At 42.9% G+C, this 26,651-nt stretch overlaps 1 protein-coding gene across 1 annotated transcript in view; it reads right to left on the bottom strand.

Annotated features, from left to right (window-relative positions):
- Nucleotides 1–8,430: 8,430 nt before the first annotated feature.
- Nucleotides 8,431–26,651, bottom strand: part of fstl4 (follistatin-like 4) — a gene marked incomplete at both ends in the record, with an annotated part of 221,091 nt that continues 202,870 nt past the window's right edge. The window contains 2 exons of the mRNA XM_084338507.1: nt 8,431–9,133; nt 9,338–9,447. Of these exons, the coding sequence (XP_084194633.1) occupies nt 8,431–9,133; nt 9,338–9,447 (813 nt within the window). The remainder of the gene's footprint in view (nt 9,134–9,337; nt 9,448–26,651) is intronic.

A 26,651-nucleotide genomic window follows, 5' to 3' on the forward strand; every position in this document is an offset into this window, starting at 1 on the left:
TAAAAATATATATAATTAAAATTATTTATTTTATGCGAGCACCTAATACCTTGAGTAGGATCAGGGGCGTATCTAGACCAAGCACTGTACTGGGGCACAGGGGGGCACCCAGGGATATGAAGCGCGCACACGAATAAATTTTTTTGCCGATTTTGCCCGGTTTTTGGGCGAAAATGACCAGATTTTGTAACTATTTTATTTTTTTTTTACTTTATTTCGATGTTAGGGTTAGGGTTAGGTTAGATGCATCCATCTGTATGGAGAATGGGAGGGGTTTGTCTGATGTTAAGGCCTTGAGAACATCACCCACTGCCTTTGGAGCAAGGACCAGAGCCTCTGCCTTTGTTCTTTCTAAAGTCATTTTCTTCACTATTTTGGAATCATGTAGAATCTTTTGATTGAGCTTGTTTTTTTTTAAGAAAAAATGTATAATTTAGATGCCTTTATTTCATATTCGACGCAGACGGTAGGCTATATATAGCACATTTTGTTTGGTTTTCAGTTTTCAATCCATAATAAGTTAACAGAAAAAATAAGTACACAACCACATTATTTCAACCTAATAAAACTATGTTTATTGTCATTGTTTTAAGAACACAAGGTGACTTGGTAATACTCACATTTTGAGTAAAAAAATCCCACTGGTCACAATGGTGACCGTAATAATGTTTTTGTTATAAGGCTCTGAAAATGTTACTGAATGATGTATCAATGTATTTCCAGCTAAATTGAAATAATAAAGGGTCTCAATTAAATATGTGTAGTGTCACATGACCAGAACACAGCTCAGTCGTCGCAAGGTTTAACTGAGGCACACCCTCCTCCAATCCCTCCACCGGAGCAAGGCCAGAGAGAGAGAGAGGAGAGGAGAGGAGAGAGAGAGAGAGAGGAGAGGAGAGAGAGAGAGAGAGAGAGGAGAGGAGAGGAGAGGAGAGAGGAGAGGAGAGGAGAGGAGAGGAGAGAGAGAGAGAGAGAGAGAGAGAGAGAGAGAGAGAGAGAGAGAGAGAGAGAGAGAGAGAGAGAGAGAGGAGAGGAGAGAGAGAGAGGAGAGAGAGAGAGGGAGAGGACAGGAGAGAGGAGAGAGAGAGAGAGAGAGAGAGAGAGGAGAGAGAGAGAGAGAGAAAGACGTTCAAGTTAAATAAACCGCTGCCTACCTGAGATCCCTGGCACTGTTTTGCTTTACTGAGCTCCGTTATCTAGTAGTTGGTTGGTCGGTCCCTTTAAGCTGCACACCGGAGCATCTTTTAATCCACCTGTTTGCTGTTCTCTGATATTTTCTGACATTTCGTTGATGCGTCGCTCGACACTTCGAGCTGACATGGGGATATCTTTTATCCTTGATTTGATTGTCTCTTTGTTTGGCAAGCCTTCAACATAAGTACACACAGCACGGTCCTTCTGACACACAAACCTGTAGTAGTCTGTCCACGAGGGCTGGAATGCCCGAATTTCGTTTGCTTTAACTTTCTTAGCTGTGCATCATGACAGAATGCAACGCAGCCTGTGTGATTTTACCTGTGAACTGCGCGAGGTCAGCTGCCTGCTGACAGCTGAACACCATGGGATGTACCATGTATTAGCTGTCATAGGGGTGTGCAAACCAGTCAACTTACAAAAAATAGCCTGTTCAAAGTGAAGTAAAAAAAATATATATAATAATAATCACTGGGGCAATCACTGGGGCACAGCTGATCAACACTGGGGCACGTGCCCCAGTGATAGTGGTCTAAATACGCCGATGTGTAGGGTATCAATCGAACGGTGACAATCTTAGCTTTCAAGCAATGTATTGGTTCATTGGCATAAAAGCATTGGATCACCTTAAAAACGAGGCCAAAGTGCAGCAAGTGCAAAACGTCCCATAGGTGCCGGTGACAGTTAAGTGGAAACTTGACTTCATAAACTGGATACTGAACAGTTTGTGTATGAACAGATTTACAAGTGAAATCTGTACCTGTAATATTCATATCCTCTTAAAACTGTGAAAAAACTGATTTACACAGAAACGCAGCTGTGTGGGTTTTTTACGATATATTTTTATTTGATTTTACATTTTTCCTTACAAAACAATTTCCCTCATAACCAGAACACACAAAATGCATAAAGAAAACTGTACAGTCGATATCATCATGTCTGGATGTGTTCTAAACAAGAACAATGTTATCTACAACAGTGGTTTCTTATCAATGTCTATCACACCAAAAGCGGTTCAGCTCTTCAGCCCCCTTGCTCAAGGGTTAAAGGAGAGGTATGGGAAGTTAATGCGACAGTCGACAGTAGATTCAAACAAACGGCATGAGCTAGCCAATAACGTGATTATATTAGCAAGCGCAGGTGCATACTTATTTTGTTCTTGCTCGTCCTTGGCTCTAACGGCATTGGCATAGTGTGGAAGGAACGCTAAAAAGCAATATTTCACTTTGGTAACCTGTTATGTGTGTTTGTGTGAACGCCTCCGTAGAAGCCCGGGAGTTCAGTAACATCCAATATTAACTGTCCTATATAGGGTCCTGTTGCCGCCACCAGCTTTCAGGCTTTCCCCATGGTAATATTGCTTCTCAAAGAAAGAATGAAAAATTACCTGGGCTACAAATTACAAATTACCTACTCTCCATTGGTTTAATATGTGACATACCTGTAAGTAAAATAGTTATATTAGGTTTTCAAAACAAACATAATTCATCTCTTGTTGGAGTACATTTAAAAAAAAATATTATTATTATTATATATATGTATTTTTTTTTTAATGGATGGAAGTCATCTCTATTTGAGGTTAGGGTTAGTTAGGAGTGAGGTCTCCAATAATAATAATAATAATAATAATAATAATAATAATAATAGATCAAATTTCTATAGCGCCTTTCATGAAACCCAAGGTTGCTTCACAATCATAACAAAAATAGGGCTAGGGAAGTAGGGAAAAAAGGGGGGATGAGGGCAGGTAAGGGATAATGGACCTAATATAATCTTAACTAACTAATGGGGAAAAGCCTTGGTGAAGAGGTGTGTTTTGAGAGCAGTTTTGAAGGTGTCCAGGGTTGGGGCGTTGCGGATTTTGGGGGGGGAGAGAGTTCTAGAGGGTAGGGGACGCCACGCTGAAGGCTCTGTCACCGAAAGTCCGTAACCTGGTGTGAGGGATGGAGAGGAGACCCAGATCAGAGGATCGTAAGTTCCGGGATGGAGTGTGCTGGTGGAGGAGATCCAGTATGGTTAACGCTAGAGTTAAGGTAAGGGTTAAGTTCAGAAACACGTTTTTAGGTGAAGAAAAGTGATGAGTTCTGCCGTTGCAGTTTAGCTAATGAGTGATTACCGTAGATGAGTGGTGTTTACTGTATGGGTGGCCAGGGCAGACAATTCACTATTCACACAGTGGCTGTTTTTCCAGTGGATCTCTTTCGATTCAAACCTGAGCGTGACATAAGAGCAAAATGCTGCCGTGTGATTATGCTCAATTAGAGCTGTATGGGAAATGTCGAGAGAGAAATAAAAAGCGGATGCAGTCGGAGCTGGAGCCAGATTGCCAGTCGGTCTTCAGAATCCTGCATTCCAATCAGCACTGGGGTAGTTCTGAATGGGAACATCCGTAACACTAAAGGTAGCGGCAACAAAGAAACAAAACAAACGTAATTATGTTGAGTAAAATCAGTTTTACTCCATTTTGAGGTGAAATGTGAGTTGAATTAAATCCTGATCTCTGCCAAAAGGCTGGGGATCGCCCAGTGGTTGCCACAGACTAAGGGCTCTGTGGCAGAAACCATTTGGTGGCGCATGCGTAGAAGTGGGGGGGGGAAAACCTTTTTTCTATTACAAAATGTTAATTTTATGACCAAAAATTTACTGTTTCGACCAAAAATCCTTTCTGTGTTGTAATTATCCAGTGAGTTCAAATATGAAAGAAAAACAATGATATTTATGACATATTCTTAAGATGCGGATGACTGCCCATTCAAAGAGACATGGGTCAGGCCTTGTCAAGACACTGGCAGAGTGAACCAGCTTCTCTTTAGACGGTTTGATCTGGTAACTCTAGGGGTGTTTAAGAAATCTAAATAATACACCAAAGTGAAACGTTGCTTTCAGAGATGCACTGAGAAAGGTGACACTGAATTTTATTTAAATTATTTTCATTTCACAAGCAAGCTGTGAACAAGTTCACAAACTGTGAACTGAAACGTGGCTGTGAGATCGAAGGGAAATCTGACTGATAATTGTTTTGAGGTTTTTTATTACATGCATGTCAGGGAAGTCTGATATCAGTGACTTATTGGATTGATTTGGGATGTTCGAAACAGTAACTTCGGGAGGCAACCTGGATTCCTTCAACAGAGAATTGAATCCCCCCCCCCCCCCCCCTTACGGTTACAGTAAGATATAATCGGGCTACAAACTGAACACGTCAGCATCAATACCCCCTTCATATAACATACATTTATATTGGATATTTATTTCTCTCCTCAGTGCAACAGTGGTCTAGGAAAAAATGTCATTGTCAAATCTTTGCCTTCAAAATCTTTTATCAGACAGGATGTTGTGCCAGAATTGATTCAAGGCAGATTAGCAGCAAATACCTAAATCACAAACAAGAACGACGAATCTGTTTCACTCACTGTCTTTTTCTTTTCCTCATATCGCTTGGTTATACCTTAAACATTGCATCTGGGGAGTTACAGGCACATCTACTTATTAGGAAATGATATGAAAGTGTTCTAGTTGATTTGTTAGGGTCTCTGTACACTTTCTTTCAAATATGCGTTTGCGTGCACAAGAGGGCGGAGCCTTTGGAGTGTACTAAGTGCTTATGTTTACGTTGCAAATCTTGATAGTGTGTAGTTCACAAGATAGTGTCTGCGAGGGAGGATTCGGCCCTGATCTGCCTCCTAGTGGATAGACTTTTCAATCCTCCAGGTACAAGCAAAATATGCAGGCAATTATATATATGTGAAGAATGCCGCTGTCTACTTGTATGCATGGTTAAAAGCAAGTATACTGAGACCCTTACTGGGAAAAAACACATGTACTGGATCTACTGGATCTGATTTTTAAACAGAAGGAACGTCCAATTCATGATTCTTTGTACCTATGGTTACAGAGCCTTACAGTAGACCCCAACAGAGTATATCTATTCACTAAAGGCAGGATATGACAAATAGAATACACCTCCGGAGCACATATTTAATACCCAATATATATTTTCCAAAAGCCTGTGAATGCTTTTGACGTTGTGACAAAGAGAAATGCAACAAGATCCAATGCAAAGTCTAACATAAGAAAACGTATTTCATTACTTAATTCAGTATTACTCCTACTGCTTACTAATAATGTGTTATCCTTGTTAAAACACAAACAGGTTTAATTTAAGTTACCCACATTAAATATTTAGCTGCAATGGGAGGTACAGTAGGTCGTTTGTTTGTTTGCTTTACAGTATGTTAGCTAGCTTGCTTCACAGTATGTTAGCTAGCTTGCTATACAGTATGTTAGCTGGCTTGCTATACAGTATGTTAGCTGGCTTGCTATACAGTATGTTAACTACCTTGCTTTACAGTATGTTAGCTAGCTTGCTATACAGTATGCTAGCTAGCTTGCTATACAGTATGTTGAAACATTTGTTTGCCTGGACAGTTAATATTATGCTTGTGAATCTCTGCGTGTGACCTTATAGGTACTGTTTCTGTTAATCGAGTCTTCTGCATGATTTACACTTGTTTCTTTTGTCCTAACGTTGACGACTGTGAAAAAACAGAGCTTATCCTCCGTTCACTCCTCAGAGGATTTTCCTCAAAAAGGCAAGAGGCCTGGCAATCACAACGCAGTGCTGATGACATAATGACGGTCCGATGTATGATTGACATGCTGATGATGCTGTTGATTCCTAAACATTTCTTTGCTACTTTTCCTCACTTCTATTCACCTAATTGTATCCCACCGACTTTCATCATCGTGGGAAAGAGATGCAAGTTAGTGTGGATATTCCCAAATCGAATGAATAATACATCTATATGGGGGAAGGAAAAAAAACTGCTTGACTAGCTCATTCTCCTTGTAACAAAGACAGTTGTGAAGAGAGAGAACAAATAGCTTGCCTTATTTCATTCCAAATAGATGGATCTCGAAAGTCTAATGCGGTGCGCCCCTCCCTAGATACTGTGTCATGCGCACATGAGATGTGGAATAACAAATGTGGCAAGCTGGCCGCATCCTTGTTGAAAATGTACAGTGAATAAGTGAATAGAGTGGGATGACTTAAAATCAACAGTTTTGAACAGTTTTCAATATGCTTTGAATTGCAGACTTGAGTGGCTTGACTCATCTCATTATTTTTGCTTCAGGTTGAATGCCCAGGAGGTAAACACACACAGACTAAATGCACTCAACTGTCCCTAGAGATAGGCAGACGGCACAAATGCAGCTTTCAAATTCACAACATTTTGCAGTAGAAGACAGGAAATGGACTCGAGTCGACTCCCACTTAAAAGGACAGCAGGAATATTGGTCAGGTTTCCGAGGACACCGGGAAGCTTCAGACAGGCAGCAAACGGGGTCTCAGAACAAATAATGTCAATGTGTTCATCAACACCACAACATGCAGACAAAGGTTTTAACTATCCACAACAGCAAACTGTGGTCCTCTCTCGTTTCCTATGCTTGATGCCTCTCGCACACTGACGTGATGACTTGGAACAACCCCCATGTGTACCTGCTTCACACAGGTTTTCTGTTGTGGATGGTTAAAACGTTTGTCCCTCGTCTTGTGGTGTTGATTAACACTTTTCTTTTTTGTCTCGAGACCCCGTTTTTCTGAAGCTTCCTGGTTCACTTTGAACCCCAGAGAACTCTGACCATGGGACTCTGTAAGAAAGCGAATGCTTATGCATTGACTACACTACTGGGCAAGGATTTCATACCACTTAATGACAAGAACTCCTAACTATCCCTTTACGTTAGAAGGAAATGTAATTTTAAGCATCAGAATGCACAGAATTTCAGTATGGTGTAAAACTGTGGAATTCTCTACAGAATTACCATGAACGGGAAACATAAAAATGCAATGGAGAAAATTGTTTTATGAAAAGTTAACTTTCCGTTGTAACGCTCACTTTCTATTGTGACACACAATTACACCAGCTCTGCGTACACCAGTGTAAGTGGACACAAAAGCCAACTGGAAGAGGTTCAAGTATAACAGTGACATTTTATTCAATGATTAGAAATAACATTTTCTCTGTTTAGACAACCACCTGGTTGCAAGCCTGGAATTATAATGTTCTACATTCAGAATAGTTTTGATATATTGAGCTATAAAATTCTTCAAGGAGCAAAACAATTTTATTGGAATTTTCTGTACTTAACTACACATTTTCAGACCTCCAACTTGAACTTGTAAAGACCTGTTTGTAGCTAGGCTACATTATAAGAATAGCTAAGACCAAGGTGACGATGGTGTCGTGTCACAGGAGTTTGAATTCTGATCTTGTCGCATGTCTCTCTGCGATGAGTCACAAATTGCTCGAACTAACGGTGAAGCGGAGTGTCTGATCTTCCGCTTGACATTATCAGGACTCGGCTCGGAGCACTGTGTTTTTCCTGCGTATGGCGTCAATGTGAGGAAGGGAACAAATTGTACTAGCCTACATGAGATTCATACAATTATACGTGTTCAGTTCAGTTCTGGGAATTCACTAATGCAGTCAAAACATCCATGGCCCTAATAGACAGCCAAGTTGGGTCATTGGAAAGAAACTCTAAATAGGGGGGGGGGCTATGCAAGTGCATCAGGCCAACCTCTGCTGGCACAGGGAGAATGAAAGCTTTCAGAGAGGAGCATACAGGACAATACCATGAACAAGGACAAAGGCAAATATAACAGAGGGGCTCATAGCTTTTAAAAAGGCTGAGAAACACACATACACTAGAGGCGGACGGACAGAGAGAGACGTCTTGTGGTGACTAATATGCAGCACTGGTGAGAACGACAAACGTTGAGATAAACGGAAAAAGAAAAAGAAAAAAGAAAGCTTTACTCTAAAAAAAGTGAGCATTGTGCATAGTTCATAGTTCATTGATAACCCCTCTGCGGGTACCTATTCGCTGTGATAACATGAAAGGAAGTGCAATAATGTACAACTCTGGTTAGTTAAGTGCACGTAGATCACTGCTGCACTGAACGGCATTGACACTTTACCCCCCCGATAGAAATATCACAACAGGGTTTTATATTTTCTCAATTAATCTATGTTTTTTTAAGTGTACTTTTGTTACAATAACCCAGGCGTGTCATTTCCTCCTGCTCAGCCCCAGGGTTGAGTCCACAACTTTATGTCCACATAAATCTTAATAATAAGTGTTTTGGCCTGATGTCTTCCTCTTCATTTCCGTCTCATTCTCCCACTCCCCCCTCCACTCTTCTTTTTTCTCCCCTCTCTCGTTCCCTCATACCTCCCCGACCCATACGATTGTGTTCCCTCTCTTGATGTCTGACACCTCGCAGTGCGGCGTGCTCTGTTTGCCGTTCAGGATGAAGAGGGACTCCGTCGACGGCGTGACCAGGTACTGTCCGAACAGCCCGCTGGTGACCACCGCCCTGTTGGGGCCTCCCCAGGGCCACGCCTGGGGGGCCAGGGGCTCCTTGAGGCCCTGGAGGACCTCGTAGTGGCCCGAGGTGAGGTCGGCGAAGAGCAGGTCCGTGCCTGAGCCCGATGTGGCCACCGCCATGTAGCGGTTGGATTCCGTGAAGGAGGGCTGGAAGACCAGGTCGGAGACGACCGGAGGACCGTCCAGCTCCTGAGTCAGAGTCAGCTCCCCCTGGAACGACACCGCCTGAACCATCAGCTTTGAACTCTGCCGGTCGGGGGTCACAATGTAGCGGCCGTCCGGAGAGACGTACGGCTGGCCCGTGATGTTCAGGTTTGGGCCGACCACGGCGTCCGTCACGCTGTCGATGAGGAGCTGGGGCGGGGCCCGCAGGCGGCTCTTGCCATGGCATTGGACGAAGTAGAAGCCACTCAGGTGCGTGTAGGCCATGCTGGCGGGGACGCAGCTGTAATTCTTCAGGCTGATGGTCTTGATGCGGTGGAAGGTCTCCAGGTCAATCTTGTGGAGCGCCGGTTCATTTTTGAGGAAGACGAAGGCAAACCTGAGGCGACAAAGATCAAGGGAAAGGTTAATAGCCTCTCCAGCTTCTCTTTTTAGTGTGATTAATACAGATCGGGATTCTCATTAGAATTCTCATTTGCACTTTTCTCCTTCACTTCAGAGGGATAGCTGTGATGGGTGTGTAATGAGGATGCCAGTATTTTAAGGTCAGTGGTGTGTATATGTGCGTGTGTGTGGCTAGTACCTGACGTGAGTGATGATGAGGTTGGTCGGAGGAATGAAGAAGTCGTCAACCCTTTGGAATGTAGTGCGGATGGTGTGATGCACTTCTCCAACACTGGCCTGGGGGATTACCTGTAGACACGGAGAGAGAGAGAGAGAGAGAGAGAGAGAGAGAGAGAGAGAGAGAGAGAGAGAGAGAGAGAGAGAGAGAGAGAGAGAGAGAGAAAAGAGAGAGAGAAAAGAAGAAATATACTATAACACAAACTGGACACACGTGGCACATTTGTAATACATCTCGAAGCACTCTTTCTTTACCTATAATGCCACGATGACTGAACATTCATAAAATGTTTTTTGCCGCGCCGTGAACGTGACTTGCGACATATTGTGGGGTTGAGAAATGAGGTTGTCTTTAAGTCGCTCACCTTGTTTGCAGGGCTATAACTATATATATATTATAGCTATGGATGCAATACTATGGCCCATTTGGCATCGAGTATCTATCGTTCAAGATGTGAAAAAGAAAAAAAAATTCCATCCATACATTCCCGTTTTATACCGTGGTGAATATAAGTATGGTTTTAGAGCGGCTTAGGGTAATTCCTGGGAGGCTAGTAATAGGCCGCGACGCACATTATACTTAATCCATTGGCCTTTCGTCCCTATACACGCTACAATAAAAAATTCAAATGCATATGATCGGTATATTATGTTCCATCATGAATGCATGAAAGGGGGGGGGGGGGGTCGTTTCTGATTAATTGATTGTCAATAACGGCATTCGTTAGTACAACAGCATACGCTGATCAGGGCGATGGCTATGAAAACAAGGCACAATCAAGCTGAAATTTACGTTAAATTGCTCTTACCTGTGGCCGGTGAGATTCCAAAAAGAATATTCCAATTATTTGACTGCCATCTGGTAGATCGTATGTCCATTTGGACCACGACATAACCCACCACAGCATAATGAATCGGGGGTCCCGAAAACGATTCAATGCGATCGGGTAAAGCCCTGGGTCCAGGTTACTAGAAAAGTCCACCCGGAGGAATTTCATCTACACACAACCCCATACACAGAGTCTCAAAGGGAGTGCAACATCGGCCGCATACCACCAGGCAGCGGTATTGGACTTTTGTGATCTCAGTGACGATTGGAAATAGTGAATAAAAGAAATAACGATCAAATAACGAGTATACTCGTTGGCGTCCAATGATTGGCGGCCAATAACGAGTATACTCGTCGTTGGTGGGGAATGAGTTAATAACAGCCGTCATAACAGACATTGTTTACAGTACATACGCCACCTTGTCCGTACAAATGTGTTCCTCTCTCCTCCGTATCCTCACGTATGTCATGATTAGAAATGTTCTGTCCCGTGTCAGATTCACTTCAGTTGTCAACTATGTAAGAAATTTGACTTTGATTCATCTTTACGTTTATTTATTTCAATGACCTCTTATTTATTTATTTAATTTACCAAATAATTTACGATCTCTAACTTAATATTAATTAAGTTAATTAATTAATCTCTAACTTAACTTTAAATATTACATTTTGTATATCTTAAAACAAGCTGCTCATGCTTTGAATGGATTTTTAAAAAGTATTATTATTTTATTTAATACAAAATAAAAAATAATTCATTGTTGTTATTGTTATTACTGCGTCCAGATGGGCTGAGCTCACTTTCTGAGGATTCAGCAGACTTGAACTAACCCAGGGTATTCTCATATATCCTGCTTATCCAGGTAATATTCTCATATATCCTGTGACAGATAAACATCTATAGTACACAACATGTCAGAGGCTGATGATAGACGTGGTCTCTCAAATAACTGATCCAGCATGTGCATTCCGCCTGTGCGCAAATGACATCTGGTCATAAATCAATATTTCCAGACTCTTCTATAAAAGTAGCGATTTTTATTTCAAACGTATTCAAGTATAACCATCATAACCATGTCACAACAGCATTTATAATGTATATTATCATCAATACGTTAGTTTAGGAATAGGTTAAAGTGTGTATTAGATAGATTTTCCTCTTCGAAATGTGTGTATATTCCGCGAGAGGCAACCTTGAATCATGGGAATTGTAGGTTTTTTTTGGCCATTTTGTAATAGACATCGCTATCTGTCGATCAGCGTTGGAATTTTTCAAAACTACACTTCCTGTAAGTTTCTATGGGGTTCAAGGTTCAAAGTTCTGTATGGATTATTTTAATAACTGTTATTATTCGGGATAATTCTACCACAAAAGGTAACGTTTTTGACAAATATTGAAACACAGTTAGTTTCTCTTCCCTATTGTTAGCATGCAGCAACAATTAGATCTGAAATTAGTTTCAAAACGGTTGCACTGTGGTCAAAATAAAAAAGTACAGTAGATAACAGTAGATTTCATTATCTGTTCTTATGCACGCCTGGTGATACTAAATCCAAATTGAACTTGGGCATTTGAAAGATAATATATATATATATATATATATATATATATATATATATATATATATATATATAAATGTGCAAATTGGCTATAATAAGATAATTTATAAGCCTGCTATTCTATATTCTATAATAATATTTCAAATTGCATTGGTCCGGATGGGAGAATTCAGTACTATATAGCTACAGAACCTTCTGTTTAATCATCTTCCCTTTATTCATTTCCTTAGATTTTTTGTACACATGAATGAGATCAGTGGCCATTTTTAATGTTTGGTCATTATTAGCATGGTGTTATTCACTGTCAAAGATGCAAAGAAAAATCATAATTCATATTCTCCTTTGTTTCATCACAATTTAGCCTAGTAATAGAAACAATATTTCTGACACTGGGAATACATTCACTGAGGTCCATAGATGTCCCTAGATACCAAGAATATGCAAATGGACCTTGTAGAAGTGGAGCAATATTACATTTACTTAGGTATGTATTTTAGCCAGATTTTCAGAAAATAGGCTCCGGCCTTAAGAGGTTAAAACCCCCAATCAGTGATTTGTTTGAACATAATATTTACGGGGGTACACTCTCCGCTTTTTTGGAACTGTGTGAATAATAGGGATGCAATGTTTACAATCATTACTAATGTAAACAAAACCTTTAACACATTGGACGCCAGACCCGACATAAGTCGGGTTAACTCGCCGAACGTTGGACGCCAAACCCGAGAAAAGTCGGGTTTTCATCGCTATTTATTTTATTTGATATTTCCCTTCATAATTCATCCATCCAGCCTGATGTTATCATTGGGAATGGGTCTGAGATTGCCAGTCCAATACCGCCGCCTAACGCCTTGCGGTCGCTATTTCACTCCATTTGAAACGATGTGGCTTGGTGTCTGGGCCGAGCTGCGGCGTGCGTGCGGGGTCTAACTACTCGGGCAAGACAATCGGTTATAACGGATGCATCGACGAGGGTCACCCCCCCCCTGTTCATGTTCATGCTGGATTACGTTGGAAACACGATCACGATCAGTACTTGGAATGGCGATCAGATAATTGGATTATTCTTTTTGCAGTACATCATAGACAAGGTAAGGGCTATATGTTATCAATCTTGCATGATCCGATAATTCTTTCCCCACGATCGGAGCGTGTGTCTGTAATGTACTGTGTAACGTATTCCGTTGGTGGCGATCGAAGCATAGAACCCCCCCCCCCACCCTTTCATGCATGCATGATGAAACATAATACCGATAATCTAGCGTTGATTTCAGATCGATTATTGATCCAGGTGAGGAATGGCACGATTTATAATGAAATGCAGTAAAATGCTGTTTGGCGGCGTTTCCTGGGATTACACAGAATTATTCTAAAACTATACTCATATTCACCACGGTATAAAACGGAAATGTATGGATGAAAAAAGTATCTGTTTATTGCATCTTGCCCTGAAGAAACTCAATGACAATCGACTATGTTATTAGATCCATAGCTATAATATTTAATATAGTTTTCGCACTGCAAAAACCGGCATTTATCCCCATCGAACAAAACGCTGGCACACACGGCCATACGCCCACAGTGACCTCTGGCGCTGAACCTGTTAACAGCCACCAAATACAATGAAATAAAAACCTCATCTTTACCTAGACACTGTGGCAATCAGCTAGACAATGAAAACATGTCTCTTTTTGTGTTTGTTATGTTTGCTGTTTGTTTATATTTGGATCACTGATTGGGCCTTTAACACTTTAATCGCCGAAAACGCTGGAACTCGTCTTTCCCCGCCATGCTCATTCTGCCGAAGACGCCGTAACACGTCTTTGATATCAATATTTCAAAAATCTGTGATCGAAATCATATTTCTCCTCCGGGGACCTGAGATATACTGCTGAGCTCCACTCAACTGTCTAACGGTTCAAGCGCGCCATCTGGTGGCCGATTGGCAGATCGGCCAACAGGAAGTGACGCGCCAAACAGGAAGTGCTCATCCATATTTCGTCCGGGCACTCGCGATCGTTAGCCGGACTCCATCTCGACACACTGGATAATCAATCGCTCGCCCTAACTCAATAAACAACGTTATTTGGACGTATATAGTATTATACAACCTGGAAATGGTTCATCTAGATCAACATCCCATAATCAAAAACTGTCTACTCCAAGCTGATCGTCCAACGGCGCGAGGAAGATCCGGTAAGATCCAGCGTTATTTTCCAACGTGTTCTTTACTAACTGCTCTGATGACCATATGACCCACACTAGATGAATGATATAACGTTGCCCACAGAATTATAAACGACCCCTCGCCCATCCGGTCAACATCAGATGATACGTAGTAACTTCTAGAAGTACCTCCAGTTGAAATTTTATATCTGGCACTGATCGCTACCAAACTGTATTTGATCATCAATATAATGCATTTGGGGCTATAAATCAAGTTCTGGAGAAAGCTGCAGAAAACGATAAAAACATACTTATACTTTAGACCATATTTTAGTATGAATATGTGAATGAAAAAGTATAACGTTGCTACACCCTGAACAATAGATATAGGACATTGAATGGGCCATAATAATGTCAATTTAGCAATAGAATTTAAAAAAGTTATAACCCTGCAAAGAAGGGGAACTTCTCCATAGACAAATAGAGCTGGCTAGGGATGGTAAATTATGAATTTAACCATGGCGATCAAAGTGTTAAAGTGAAGTGGAAAAACCCCATCCTTTGTATCAGCTCTCAGCCTGCCACCCTTTCCCCTGGGACATGCTTTATCATGTAGTAAGGATGTCTGTGTCAGGTCACTGTCGAGGACTAGGTGTGTAGTTTGAACAACCAATACAAGCACCGTCCATAGTCCATAAATGGAGCACTTTGGTGTCAGCCAATGAAATTACTTGTGTGCCATAAGAATGGAATTTCAATGACTCGTGCTGCCAGCATAGAATCTAAGGAGTTTTCTCTCTGCGTGTGTGATTCTAGATTATTATTATTATTAAACCCAGGCAAAAATTGCACCTCCATGTTGTCACACCACCGCCATCCATAATCACATACTATGTTTTAAATTGATACTGTGTATTTTTTCGTAGATACTACTATAGATCTCCCTCTATATATTTGATAGAATTTCAATACAAAATGTAATAGAAGTAACACAGGGCCCTACCTGTGCACGTGCCTAATTTCTACTGTAGTGAGTATGGGGTGCATGTGTTTAAAGGAGAGGGACAGAGCGTAGCACCTTTGAAGTCAACACCAGCCCCCCGGCTGAGGCCCCAGCTCTACCAGATACCCAGCAGGGGGCAGCTTCTATTTCCTCTCTGGTAGACATGCTACGTTTCCACGGTATGAATTCTGAGAAAAGTTCTCATGCTATCGAGTTGTTACTTTTGCTACAGTGCTGGAGTCAAGCCCCCCCCATAATCCTCTGTTCTCTCCCTGTGGTATCCATGAAAGAAAATCCTTGTTAACATCATTTTTTTCTCAACAAGGATTCTCTTCATTGATGGCAAAGGGAAATAACAGGGGATTATATATTTTTACAGGGGAGGGGGGGGGGCTTGACTGCAGCCCTGAATTTATAATCATTAGGGTACAAGTATCTTGTGTTATATTATTAAAAAATAAAGATAATCCTCTGTTCTCTCCCTTAGGTAGCCATCCTTGTTAAAAGAAATTAAGAAAAGAAAAAAGCTTGTTATAATTGTTGCTGAGCACAATGGTGCCAGCTAATGAGGTTCAACGTAATATCAGTCATGTATAATTAGGCATATGCTCCAGGGCAGTGGTTCCCAACCTTTTTCCTTGGAGCACTCCTACTTAAATCTAAGAAAAGCTGAGCCGTCCCCAGCCTGCACACACACACACAACAAAATAATAGTGATTCCTTCCAAATCTTTATTGGCAATTCAATTATAATTGTTTCCATTCTTAGAACCTTTCCCTTTGATAAATGTATCTTTTCTAGTATAAGCTAACCATGTCTTGTTTCTTTTAAATGGTAAATTGCTGCATTTATATAGCACTTTTATCCAAAGCGCTTTACAATTTGTTCCTCACATTTTAACAACCAAACAGACACACACATCCTCATCAAAAGAATAATAATGATTCATCATCAGCGTAACAAGTGATTTATCAGCACCTATACATATAGCCCTGTCCTTGATCTCCCTCAGACCAATCAGCTGAAACAGGGGGAGTTGTGTGTCCACATCCATATCATGTGGACACTGGTTTTGAAACTTTTGACACAGCTATACAGTATGTACACTTTTTTTACTCTGTGTCATCCTGGTCATCCTGGTCATTCATTAACTAATGGCTTGCTAATACCTCTGCCCAGGGATGGAATGTCAGGTGTGATGCCAGCCAGGCTCTCCAAATGAAAGACGAAAGTCTTTCTCTGGTCTGCATCCCCTTAACACATCCCACGCCGGAAACGGCTTACGACGTGTTTCAAGTTCATGCGAATTCTGCCAATCCACGGCGTACAACGTTATTGAGATCATATAAAAATATTTCGCCATGTTATTCATAATTCCCTCACGGAGCCTCGTCTGATGCAGTGGGAGCATGCACAACTCTGCAACGCTTCAATACTGCCGCCTGGTGGATGATCGGCGAGTTGCCAAACCGGAAATGGACGAGTCGATCTCGGTGCGTCTGGCAAATGCGTCCAGCACTCGCATATTGTTGCGGGACTGTATACACACGTCCGTGTGTAGCGATCGCTGCCATAACGCAATAATCGATACGATGTGGCCGTTTATTATGATTATACAAACCGGAAATGGATTTAGGGGATCGCCGTCAAATAAGTGGGATATTTTTCCTCCAGTCTCATCGTCGAACGGTAAGAGGACACTGACGTAATTTTCAGCTCGTTTGTTTATTATTATCCATGCAAACTGCTCTGATCAATATATCACCCATACTACATAAAGCATTTACTGGAGATCACGGAATTATAAACGACCCCCGCCCCCGTTCATCCGCGCATGATCAGTCATAACGTTTAGGATCATGTACAGTTGAAATTTTTAATATAGCGTGTATCGCCAACAAACGGCATTTGATAATCTATATATGCGTTTATGCCTATATCTCACGTTCTAGGAATTACTGCAGAAAACGATAAAAACATATTTATATTCTAGACGGTATTTTCGTATGAATCTATGAATGAAAAAGTAAAACGTTCCTACATCCTGAACGATAGATAATCGATGTTGAATGGGCCATAGTAATGTCAATTTAGCAATACAATTTAAAAAGTTATAGCCCTGCAAAGAAGGTGAATATCTCCATAGGCTTACAGACAGTGCTGGCAGAGAGTGGTATAAGATGCTCAAATTGCGTGGCAGGGAATGTGTTAACAATTGTGTGTATTGAGCTGTACTGTACTGTACCCATTCTGCAATCTGTTAATTAAAGTTTTCAATCAATCAATCAATCCAAAATGGTTTGTATCCGTTCTCCTGGAAATATTTGACACCAAACCGGCCTGAAGGTCAGCAAGCTCATGTTCACAGAAAAGGAATTCCACGTCCTTGAGGGAAATGTAGGGGTCCATAACCCATGATTCCTTTCATAATAACTCGTCAACATTGGCAAAGCGGGACTTAATTCCCTCCTGAAGCAAGTTGATGTACCACGTAAACTGCATGAGGACCAGGGCTTGACATTAACACCCGCCAAATGCGGGTAGAATTTGGCAGTGGCGTGTGACTCTGTCACTCTTACCAGCCACTTTGGTTGCACGAGCTCCCACGTGTGCGCCCGTATTCCGATCCACACGAAAATATTCACGGGGTAGCTGTCCTCGTGAGACACAAGTTCCCAATGCATTGTCCCTTGGGATTATGCCCCCCCCCCCCCCTGTAGCCCTTACCTTGACTAGGATCTGCCCCAAAAAGAATATTCCAATTATCTGATCACGAGTCCCAGTATTGGTGTTGATCGTGTCACCAACATAATCCGCCAATCGTCCATCTGGAGCATTTGACGCTCTTCAAGTCGATCGGGACAACCGCTCCCCTTGCCCGACATGGAAAAGTCTGCCCCGACCAATATAATCGACGCACAGCCCAAGACACAGAGTTTCAAAGGATGTGCAATACCGGCCGCATCCTACCAGGCGGCGGTATTGGACTTTTGCGATCTCAGACTCATTCCCTATGATAACACCAGGCTCCCTGGATGGATAATGTATGGAAATATTGAATAAAAGAAAAAACTGCCAAAACCCGACTATACTCAAGTCTGCCGTTGAACGTTCGGCGAGTTAACCCGACTATCATCGGGTCTGGCGCGGAAAGTGTTAATGAAGTTTAGAATAGAATAGAATAGAATAGAATAGAAATACTTTTATTATCCCGTGGGAAATTTGACACTGCAAATTGCTCAACATTTAAACATTTAGACAGGACAGGTCACGAATTAGAATAATAACACAAATCAATCAAGTTGCCTAGGATAAGAGTAGAGTAAAATAGAATAAAAATGAAATTAAATATACAGAAATAAATACAGTTAAAATATACTGAGCATGGGGGAAGGGGGGTGGGTACAGGTAGTAAAAAAACAACACAGCAGTGTAAACAATTTGGTCAATATAATTTAACTATCTAACTAAATGAAATATATATTCACAGTATTCAGTGTCACTTAAGGTGCAGTATGCTTCAGGTAGTGTATTGTCCTCCTTGGGTTCCTATTAGTCCAAGGTCAATGTCTGGCAGCCGTCGCTGCCCCCTGTTTTGGAGCCTGGAGGCCGCTAGTCGCTGCCGCTCTGTGCTCAGTGATGCAGTGAGGCACAGTGATGCATTATATAGTCTGATGGCTGTTGGAATGAAGGACTTCCTGTGCCGTTCAGTGCTGCATTTGGGTAGTGTGAGCCTAGCACTGAACATGCTTCTCCTGTCAGCCAAGTCTGTGTATAGTGGGTGGGTGGGGTTTTCCCTGATGGCCTGGAGCTTAGCAAGGCTCCTCCTCTCCGCCACCCTCGCTAGAGAGTCCAGCTCCACCACAACCACGCTGCTGGCCTTCCTGACCAGCTTATCCAGCCTGGTTGTGTCCACTGCTCTCAGTCCGCTGCCCCAGCAGGTCACAGCGTACAAGAAGGCGCCCGCCACCACCAACTCATAGAACATCCTCAACATCCTTGTACAGACATTGAATGATCTCAGCCTTCTGAGGAAGTAGAGTCGGCTCTGGCCCTTCTTGTATAGTGCCTCTGCATGTTTTGACCCGTTCAGTTTGTTGTCGATGTGCACACCGAGGTATATGTACACCTCCACCATGTCCACATCAACTCCCCTGATGGAAACGGGGGTCACAGGTGCACTCCTCCTCCTCCCCAGCTCCACAACCAGTTCCTTGGTCTTCGCCACATTTAGCTGCAGGTGGTTTTTATCGCACCATGTGACGAAGTCCACTACCAGTTCCCGGTATTCCCTCTTGTCACCGTCCTTTATACATCCCACTATCGCAGAGTCATCAGAAAACTTCTGAAGGTGGCAGAACTCTGACCGATAGTGGAAGTCGTTGGTGTAGACAGTGAAGAGGAAGGGAGAGAGGACTGTCCCCTGCGGGGCCCCGGTGTTGACCAGTCTGTCTGACACACAGCTCTGTAGGCTGCTGTGTGCTCCAGTTAAAGTTTACAACTTTAACTGGTGGTGGAAAATTGTGCTGCTTTTCCTTCAATCTGTCGTTTTTTCCATCAGTGCAGCATGCAACAAGATTCTCGTAGGGCAGATTGTTGGATAGGTAAGAGAGTCCACAGCCATACAAATATCTTGGCCTGTTGTTGTTGTTGTTGTTGTGGCTAGATTGGTAGACATAAGAATTTCTCGTTTCAAGTCATCACATCAATATATTGCAGATCAACAATGAGCACAGACTTGACACGGTTGTCATTCCATCCAACTAAATGGCAAATTTCTTAAGCTCCTCGTGTAGCTAGTTTTGACATTCTGCAGCCATTTTGATCAGCTGAAGGCTGTCTCAGACATAGTCAGACGTAGTGCTGAATAGGGGAATAACTCTTGTAACGGTGTTTGGGCAATCTGGGTGCAACAGCGTGTCCTTTGACTATCCAAAACTTTTTGTATCCGTTCTCTTGGAAATATTTCTTTGGCACATAATGGGCTTGAAGGTCAGAAATCTCACGTTCACACCCAATGTGTTCCACGTCCTGGTGTTGAAAATCTCCAGCCGTTCTATCAATTCCGTCTTTGACAGTGTTGGACGAGAGTGGGATGCTTTTCACTTCATCCACCACCTGTGGGCCACACAGCCTCTGTACAACTTTCAGGCAGTTCTCAGATATTGTGCAGCTTTTTAGCCTTGGCAAATTAATAGCAAAAATTCAAATGACGCCTCCGTGGCTCATTGTAAATCACTGCCTGCTCTTTCAAATGCTTTGTGGATATTTTTGATAGTGCAGACGTCTGACCTCCTCCCCGGTGTTGTTTCATTTAACTTGGCTGCATGCTTCATAGCTTCTCGCCAGACCTGTCCTGTCCTTAAATATAACCAGTTAAGGTAACTCTCGACATGTAGCCTTACTTTCTTCTTTGATATGAGTGTATACGAGTCATCGACACTTTTCTAAGACATGTTGTTTCATTCATAAAATAGTGATGTTCTGACTGAAAATGAGGATGAGCTAGCTAGCTGACCTGACTTGATTGAGAGCATTTGTCACGGAGCTTGAGAGGTCACATAGGTGTGGCCTACTAAGTAACCTACTATTTATAGGACCAAAAAAAAGCATATTTTTTAGGTTTATATACAGACTTTTGTATAAATTATCCAGTAAGCGTGTTCATTTAATAATTTTATTTAACATGCACAAATCTAATTTTGACAACCGCAGACGAAGCCTTGTGCATCCTCCTGTGATTACCATTATGTACTTTGCTACTAGGTAATCTACTATGCCTATACTACTACCTACTATGCTAATTATGTCTATATATTACTATGCACTCAGAGTGTATCACTCAAGTTTGACACTGTTTGACGAACAATATCACTTGTCACAGCTGCCTTAAAGTTGTACCCTTCCATCGGACTTGTACAGAACTTTTAAGTCGAACTTGTAAGTGTCAGCTAAATGACTAAATGTAAATGTGCATCTTTGGTGGCCCTGCGGATCCCAGGTTGGGAACCAATCCTCTTGGGCACTGGAGGTACTCTAAACTTCAACACCACTGGCTTCCCGCCGCCATCACTGAAATCACACACACACACACACATTTAGAATATTTATTTATGTCCACATAAAGACAATGTTTAAAGGACACAAATATTATCAGTGCACTTGTACATTGTGCGTTATTGTGATACATTCGTGCCCAAATTGGCAATGGCAACCAAAGTTACACACACACATGGATGATGAACCTGACAATCAACACACAGCTCATGGGTACAGATTGCAGTGTCTTCTCCAAATTGCGCGGCTGCCAATAATAGCTTACACTGATCAATAGCTTGCTAACAATATCTTGCTATCTTGTGTGTGTTGTAACAACACACACAACACACACACAGTACTGAAACCCTACCGTGCGTCATTCACCTCCCTGCCAAATCACTCTTGTCGCTGGCCTCAATACCTGAGAGGGATTTGGTGCTAACTGAGTGGCTTTGCTCTGCAACCAAATCCATTATCCGCTCTCCCAGAGCCCCTAAGTATGTTTCCTTCTCTTTTACCTTTCTATCTAACTACATCCATTTTTGTAAATGGGATGGATTCCTCAAGTATACTTCAATCTATCTGTGTCGCTTTTGGAAATTCAATAAGTCTCACAATCCACTTTGCCATGACGCCAACATGTGACGTTCCAACAGGTGGCGCTGAGGTGCTATCTTCCCCCCCCCTTCTTCTCAACGCCTTGTCATCATTCCACCTGGGAAGCATATGAACCACGTTCGTCTGAACAGGACCACGTTAGTCTGAACAGGACCACGTTCCTCTGAACAGGACCACGTTCGTCTGAACAGGACCACGTTCGTCTGAACAGGACCACGTTCCTCTGAACCAGGCTTTTATTGCCTCAAGCTCAATGCTTCTGCGAACGGTTTAGAAACTCCAAACGCCACTTTACAGCGTGCTGTATTATAGCTACAGCCCTCTGAGAAGGCTTTGCGTGAAATACCCGTAAGTGTGTTTATGGGTGAGAGAGAGAGAGAGAGAGGAGAGAGTGAGCAAGACAAAGAGAGAGAGATAACCTGAAATGTGCGTGAGAGCACTTGTGCGAGAGAGGGATGAAACAGATGAAAGAGAGGGCGATTGAGATAGATGAATAGATGGAGTGCGAGAGAGAGAGCCCAGATGAAGAGAGAACCTGAAATGTGTGCTTGTGTGAGCGAATGGAAGAAAATAAATGGGGAGAGCAAAACACCTATGGAAGAGATGTATAAAAATACATTTTTACATGGTCTAACAAAAATATAGTAAGTAAAACATATGGCATTAAATCCACTTATACGATTCTGACAAGGAATCATGAGAATCTGCCAAATATCGCAGAGCAACGATATTTGAGTGAGGCAATGAAATGTTTCTTATAAAACCGTCGGAATGCAGAGAACAACACGTTATTATTATTATGATTGATATAATATACTGCCATTCAACCATTATTATTTTTTTTTATTATATTTTTTCCCCCTTTTTTGTGTTTTTCTCCCCTCCCAATGTTAGTCCTTATGCCAATTCCCAATCCCCTTACTGGTTGTTGCGCACTCCACCCCCTACCGTCTGTCTGGGAGGGCAGAGACTATCACATGCTTCCTCCGACACATGTGTACCCAGCCCACCACTTCTTTTCACCTGGCAGCGCGGACTCTCACTGGGAGAGTGTAACGTGTGGAAGGTCACACTACCTCCCTCCAGATCCTTCCCTCGCTGTGCAGGCGCCCCGACCGAACTGTAGGAGTCGCTGTTTACAACGACCCTGACCCACCCACCGGCTTCCCTCCCGCTGACTCTGCCAATCGAGCCAGTATGACGGCCGGCCAAGCCGGAGGCAACGCTGACAGCCGGATTCGATACCAGTGTCTCTTGCGTTGTTGACAAGCGCTTAGTCTGCTGCGCCACCCAGCCGCTCAACCATTATTATTATGTTCTACTCTATTATCTTGACTATTTCTATTATTATCTTTTTCCCTGTACCTCCCCTCCCCATCTCCCCCATGCTACTATGACACCTGCATTTCCCCAAGGATTAATAAAGGAACACTCGATTAGTTTCCTATAAAACCCTCTGTGGGCAGAACTGTATGTTTCCTACAATTACATTTACATTTTGTCATTTAGCTGACCCTTTTATCCAAAGCAACTTACAAGTTCTGTACAACAGGTCAGCAGGAAGGGTACAAGTCTTTCAGCTGAGTAACAATGTTCGTCAAACAATGTTGAAACTTGGGTGCTACAGTCTTGAGTGCATAGTAGTAAAGACATATTAGCATAGTAGGTAGTAATATAGGCAAGGGAGATTATTTAGTGGCAAAGTGCATAATAGTAAAAGACAATACGAAGGTTATTTATACATTCATACATTTGTCTTCAGATATTGATTGAAGTGTGTTTTTAGTTAACGGTGGAAAATTGGTCGGCCACCACTGCATTCTGTTGAGTTGAAGTGGCTTGATGGCGGTAGTCGGTAGTCAGTGCTTGTGCTTGCGTGCACGTGTGTGTGTGTGTGTGTGCGACACGTGAACATGCACATTACATAAAATCTACACCCACACGGCGTAAATGTGCCTCCGGCACGTAGGCTCAGAGACGAGCCCGAGTCTGAAAGGCCACGTCTGTCCCTGCCCACCCCTATTCCCCCAGACTGAAAGGCCATGTCCATCCCTGCCCATCCCCCAGTCTGAAAGGCCATGTCCATCCCTGCCCGCCCCTATTCCCCAATTTGTCTTATCTAATGAATTGACAATCACACTCCATCGGATGTTTGCACAGAGATATTGAGCCATTATAAAACATGGCTCTTTAAGAATCCCTGCACGCACACATGGCAGGCTTCTATACATCACACACACACACACACACACACACACACACACACACACACACACACACACACACACACACACACACACACACACACACACACACACACACACACACACACACACACACACACACACACACACACACACACACACACACACACACACACACACACACACACACACACACACACACACACACACACACACACACACACACACACACACACACACACACACACACACACACACACACACACACACACACACACACACACACACACACACACACACACACACACACACACACACACACACACACACACACACACACACACACACACACACACACACACACACACACACACACACACACACACACACACACACACACACACACACACACACACACACACACACACACACACACACACACACACACACACACACACACACACACACACACACACACACACAGCTAATCCAGCCCGGTACTAACAGACCTGTCAGCTGTATGTTCAATTAACAACCAGGTTGAAGCATAGAACATAATTTGCTTCCACTTCAAGGGTACAGAAAGAAATCACACTGTGCAGCAGTCAATAATAGCAGACACAGACACACACACACATGCACATGCACATGTGCAAGCACACGCACACACACACACACACACACACACACACGTTTGTTAATGTGAAATATGGGGACATAACATAGACTTACATGCAACTGTAACTAACCCTATACTTAACCATCATAGTAGAAGAAGATGATGTGACATGTAATGTTCCCCTTTGGGGAAATTGGGAGATCACAGCAGCACAGGGGAGGGGGAGGGGAGAGTTACAGGCAGGGCTATAGGGAAGACAACAGCTCGTCAAACTAAATCAGGACGTCGAAAATGTCCTCATTTGATAGCGTGTCCGGATTTCGTGAGTGTATAGTCTGGAAATTGTCAAAAATGTTCACACACACACACACACACACACACACACGCACACGCACACGCACACACACACACACACACACGCACACGCACACGCACACGCACACACACACACAAACACACACACACACAATCTGCACCACTCGAGCAGTGCCTCTGGTGGTGGCAGGAGGCTGCCGACAGCACAGGTCAATTACCTAGAGCCCAAAATGATAATGACATTATCAGCCCATGTATTTGTGGCCCATGTGCCCTGCAGTCCATTGTGTGTTTTTCCATTCAGTTGCATGTTTGACTGATTCCTGCCCCGGCCTCTAATAATTTTTTTGTATCCACTTTTTCTCCTTATTTTCTATTTTTCTCCCATCCCAATTTCGTATCGCCAATTATTTTTCCCTTCAATTCTCCCCTCCCCTGTCTTGAACGTTGCTAGACTATGCCTCCCACTGGTCGGCTGTAGTGAGGATACATTTACATTTACATTTAGTCATTTAGCTGACGCTTTTATCCAAAGCGACTTACAAGTTCTGTGCGACAAGACAGCAAGAAGGGTATAACTCTATCAGCTGAGTAACAATGTTCATCAAAGTGTTGCGTGTTACAGTGTAGGTTAGTTTATTAGGACAAGTGCATGACATTAAGGTTAGTCGGGGTTAGATTTTTTATTTTTTTTTTATCATTTCAGATAATGGTTGAAGAAGTGAGTCTTTAGTCGACGGCGAAAGATTGGACGGGATTCGGCTGTCCTAACTGGGATGGGTAGTTCATTCCACCATTGTGGGGCAAGGACTGAGAATAGGCGGCTTCTCTTTGATGACCCTCCGGGAGCTTGGATAGGAGTAGATCTGAGGATAGAAGCCTTGCATCACGTGTCCCCTCCGGTACACGAGGAGGCAGCCTGTCGCATCTTTTCACCAGACAGCGCGGTCTCTCAGTGACGAACGCGTGGGAGGCTCACGCTGCCCCCGATACTTCCTGACTCTGCTGTACAGGCGTCACCCGACCGACCTGTAGGAGTCGCTGTCCACAACGTCCAATCCCCACCCATCGCCTTTCCACCCGCTACCTCTGCCAATTGAGATAGTATGACGACTGGGCCAAGCCGCAGGCAATGCTGACTCTGGGAGTCGAGACCACAGCCTCTTGCATTGGTGACGAGCGCAACCACCCAGCCGCTGTCCCCGGCCTCTAATTGTTCATTATTATTGGACGACTGCAGAGAGAGAATTTCTTTTTTATTAAAATGAAAAACAACAACATATATTGAAAAAATATGTTGTTTTTCATTAAAAAAAATATTCTCTGCAGTCGTTCAAGCTTCTTCCGGACTCCGTACTTATGTACTTGATAGTTTCAAATGATTACATTTACATGAGCAGGAAATTACTTTTGTCTGAGAGGAGTAAAAAAAATAAGTCATTTTTCATCGATTTCTTTTTTGTCTCCCGTCATTTTAAACCACAGTCTCCAACAGTAGCTTAGTAACAGCCAGAGTGCAAACACACCTTTGGTGCGGCGCCACTAACAATGAACCGCCATGCTGACAGCTGCATAGAAACCATCCCCCTAGCTAGCTCTCTCCCTTCCCCAAGCTCCATAATGAACAGACACACTATATCCCCCATAAGGCAGCTGAAGGCAGCGCCTTACAAGATTATAATGGGATCGCTTCCCACAGAAGGGACGAGGCAGGCCAATAAACATGTTTGTGTCCATTACAGAGAACGACAACAGGCTCCCGGGTGGATCTTCCAGACACCGTACAGTGTTCTCCTCCTCTGCTAACCACCCCCCCCCCCTCCTCCTCCACCTTCTACTCCTCTTCCTCCCTCTGCTTCTTTTCCTACTCTTCCTCCCCCTCCTTCTCTTCCTACTCTTCCTCCCCCTCCTTCTCTTCCTCCT

Source organism: Notolepis coatsorum (assembly GCF_963971535.1).
Source record: "Notolepis coatsorum genome assembly, contig: SCAFFOLD_171, whole genome shotgun sequence".
NCBI lineage: Eukaryota > Metazoa > Chordata > Actinopteri > Aulopiformes > Paralepididae > Notolepis > Notolepis coatsorum.